The 4,064-nt window shown below is 40.0% G+C and overlaps 1 protein-coding gene across 3 annotated transcripts in view; it reads right to left on the bottom strand.

Annotated features, from left to right (window-relative positions):
- The window catches only part of tspan11 (tetraspanin 11), a 94,866-nt gene that overhangs the window by 83,281 nt on the left and 7,521 nt on the right, over positions 1-4,064 (bottom strand). For 2 of the 3 annotated variants that reach the window (XM_008315665.3, XM_025057394.1), the window contains exons 5-7: positions 3,126-3,230; positions 2,859-3,017; positions 2,634-2,720 (exon numbers count right to left, since the gene is read on the bottom strand). In XM_008315665.3, coding sequence (XP_008313887.3) covers positions 2,634-2,720; positions 2,859-3,017; positions 3,126-3,230 — 351 coding nt within the window. Of the gene's footprint in view, positions 1-6; positions 314-2,633; positions 2,721-2,858; positions 3,018-3,125; positions 3,231-4,064 lie in introns of those variants that run through there. The other variant, XM_008315666.3, reaches the window with a different exon arrangement.

Raw genomic sequence — 4,064 nt, 5'->3', positions numbered from 1 at the left:
GCATCCAAAGCCAAAGTCCAGGATTCTACCAGCGCTACTGCTACAGAAGACCAGACGAACGCTCGCCTACATGAACCGACTTGGCTCCAAGCACAATTTAATAAAGAAGAATCAGCCTTTCTTTGATGGATAAGAGCTGCAATGTGTTTGTGTCAGACTTGAAAAGTGGGAAGGCTGACGTTAAGGGGTTTTCAGCAGGGTCATAGCTCTCCATCTGTCAGGCTGAAGGTTGCACGTAGAGGGTCTGCTGCGCTCAGTACGGCTCCATCTTGATCCTTTTGTACAAGCAGCAGGTGAACACCATCCCACAGATCTGAAAACAGGAAGTGCCAAGTCAGGAGTGCAGCTCTGAAAGACTGCAGGAAGCTCCGGGTTGATTTAGGAAGGGGGGAAAAACAGGAGGGTTAAAGGTGATGTGGGTGAGAAGCTGCTGGGATGGTATGGAGCAGGGTTACTATGGAGACGTCAGGGGGTCAAGTAGCCATGACTGCAGAACACGTGCGTGTGAGTGTGTGTATGCACAAGCTGGTGCAGAAAGATGAAAACCAAGCAACTCTGTAACAATGGATGCCATGTGAACGACATGACTTTACTGTGAAAAGAACGTTTGGACTTTATAAAAATACAAAAGGATCTACAATCTGTGCTTCTGAACTTCAATATTTGATATCAGGCACATGGATAAATATAATTAGTAACATTGTAACTAATAAATCAAGATGTATTGGTCAGAAATTGATGTAAATTTAGTCATAAGAGTTTAACAGTAAAACCACAAAATATTTTATTTGTTTTATTTTCTCTCTCCGGGTTTTAACGCCATCTGTCCTTGACATTTCAACAAAAAACAAATAAGTCAAACTGTAGGAGACTATAATAAATGAATGGAGCAATCACTGAATCACAAGTTGCAAAATCACTACACTACACAGAAACTATATTTAAAAAAGAAAAGGTCCAAAAATAAAGCTAGAACTGCTGGAGTTGGTATTCACTGGCGACAGCCGTCCTGCCGAGTTGATGAATGGACCAGTCAGGAGTCCAAGTGTAATCTATAAAAGTCTAAAAGCTCTGTGGACGACGTCTTATTGAGGGTCTGTGATGAATATTGACTAAAAAGAAAAAAAAATCTCAAGGCAGAAGTTATTTAAAAATATTATTTAAAAAAAGATATGACGTAGCAAGAAAGGAAGAATGTGATTTTAACCTGAATGAGTGATAATTATATAAAGTTATAATGACCATTATGTCAAAGTCATTTGGATTTGTCCTTTAAAAAGCTGTTACTGAGTGGTCTGGTCTGCATTAACAATTACCATAGCAACAACTAATCCACCTGCATCACAAGTACTTTGTATGTGATATTCACATACTGTATAAAACAATGAAATTACAGAAGAACATTTTCTCTTGAGTCAACACCAGTGAATTCCAAACATATCTCTGTGGATATGAACTTTTAAAAAAGAATCACTTTAAAACAAAAAGGTAGAGACAGAATATCTACTTTCACGGCCTTTCACGATTAATTTTGAAATATTTTTTCTTGGTGACTGTTCCCTTAGCTTCTTCATACTATCATTTACTCCGGTTGTACTCTGACCAGCACAGGTACTTAATGAAGTATTCATGAATGGTAATCAGTGAGCAGATGCAGTTATGTTCAGGGTCTGACCTTCCTGATGTTGTTACAGCAGCAACAGCCCATTATCACAACATGCAGAGCAGTAATTGACAGTGCATGAGCCAAAGCCATGCAGACATGCATTACACAAACACAAACACACACACTGCAGAAATAACCACTGCAGATTTTCACAGACACGGACATGCAAATTTCCACAGTGCCCTCCAACCTGGTCTCTCCAGCCGATTAAACCAGAAAGAGCCAAATCACATTGTACCAAAGTCTTCTTCCTCTTCTTTATAAAGCAGGTAAATAAAGCAGGCGGTCAAAGCTGCCCCAGCCAGCTGCTCACACACACACACACACACAGACACACACGCATAGTACAAACCACCAGGTAAATGTTAATGTTGTAAAAGAGAAAGAGGAAAAAACAAAGGGAATTAAAAATGCAGCGTCGGATTGACATGAACGTCAACAAATCCACATAATTAGTTGAAGCCAATCACTACAAACAGGACAGAGGATTAAAAGCTGACAAAAACAAACAAGTTAGTTCAAAGAGACAGATCAGACTTGGACTAGACAAACATTTGAACAGTATTAAATAAATGGCTCCTTCAACATCATCATCCAAACTGTGACTTTAGTTTCCATCTGGGGCATATGAGGGTAACAGACACGACGGTTCCACAGAAAACATTTCTGTTAGAGCGCTGTGCAAACTGTGAAGGCTTCTGGAGGAGTGGATGACATTAAGGACAGAAGTGTCCCATTTGGAAGTGGTTGGTTTTGTGCAGCTGCAGTACGGACAGATCCTTCATTCAAATGTTCTCCATAAAAAATACATACTAGGATACAGAACTAACACAGGTCAGGTAGAACCCTCATGTTTTATTTCACAGCCTGTACTGATGTTTCGACACAGTGGTACCAACTGTGGCTTTGTTTTGTACGGAGAACAAGAACAAGATGCTGGAGCGAGTTTTTAAGTATTTGGACTTACCTGCAGACAGGCTACTCCTATTCCCACAGCACCAATGACCAACAAGTGGTCTGCCAGAAACTGCTCCAGCTTAGTGATGCATCCTCCCTGCACAGCCAGATGATAAAAACCTCACAGTAAATGCATGGTTGTATAAAAGAAAAGTGTATAAGAAAATATTATATTTATTGCAAAAAATATAACTTTTTCTTTCTATGATTTTTCTGTCATTTTTTATTTACTAACCTCCACTTTGTAGATGTTGGACGGGTGGTCTCTGCGGCCACACACTGGAGTTATGGTCTTACAGCAACTGTCGGGCACAACTCTGTTTTCCGCCTGCTTTGAGGAAATGTACACACTGGCCACCCAATCATGGGAGTTGTTGCTGCCACAGCACTTAAACTGCAGTAACAAAGTGTAGAGAACAAAATGTGTTTTTGAATAAGTACTCGACGGCTAAAGCATCGGTACTAGATACTAGAACATTTATTCAGATAATTGTATTCATACATCTTGTTGTAGTCGATCGACAGCCAGTGTGATGGCCTCCTTTCCTGGCTGGGCATAGTTTTCAGTCATAGTTTGGTTGAGATGCTGCTTCAGTTCCTCGCTCAGCTGGGAACAGAAGAAAAAAACAAAGAGAGACATATCAAAGGCAGTGAGAGAGAGAAGCAGTTATCTGTAAAAAAAGAAAAAAAACACAGAGAACTTGGGAAAAATAGGCACAGAAAAGAAAGTGTGTAGGAACAAGGGCTATCAGGCTGACATGAAGAAAAGGTGGGAGGATTGTATAAGAAAGACAGACAGAAACTCCTCCACTGCTGCAGTACAGGGGGGAATACATTTAAAATTCCCTACGAAGTCAAATCTCAACTGAATATAAAGCTTGAGGGAGAAACTCGTGGGAATTACTTTAAAGAACATCAAAGCAGACAGGATTAATCACCATTGTCATATTTCAACGCTCCACTAGAACTGTATGGTGGTGAGTGCGTCTGTAAGGCCACTGTCATCTGCTTACTGCTTTTCCAGTTTTCCCTTTCTTTTACAAATGGCGGAGAAGCATCTTGGTTAAAATGTTTACTTTTAGTACACAGATCCTGGAGTTGGCAGTCTTGTGACGCAATTGATTTTGAGGTCGGGTAAAATCCAAGAGAGAAAAAAACATGATGCAGGATATGCTAAAGAATCAGCTAACGACTGAGCTTTGAAACAATGTGACAGATGGAGACACACAGGCGCTGTCTTTGGATCCTTTTCTTTTTTTCCATGGGTAAAAGATAACAAGGATAGTACAGTACATTGTTACTGTTATGATAGTGAGTCATTTTAGAGGTCATCTGAGGGGCCAAATGCAATAACAAAAAATATATTTTGAACTCAAGAGTTCTGCAGAACCCCTGACACAGATTTACCCTAAAGCTAATGTTGATTTATCGTATTAATAAT

Source organism: Cynoglossus semilaevis, chromosome 8 (assembly GCF_000523025.1).
Source record: "Cynoglossus semilaevis isolate Cse_v1.0 chromosome 8, Cse_v1.0, whole genome shotgun sequence".
Classification (NCBI taxonomy): domain Eukaryota; kingdom Metazoa; phylum Chordata; class Actinopteri; order Pleuronectiformes; family Cynoglossidae; genus Cynoglossus; species Cynoglossus semilaevis.
This window is presented reverse-complemented; position numbering and strand designations above follow the sequence as displayed.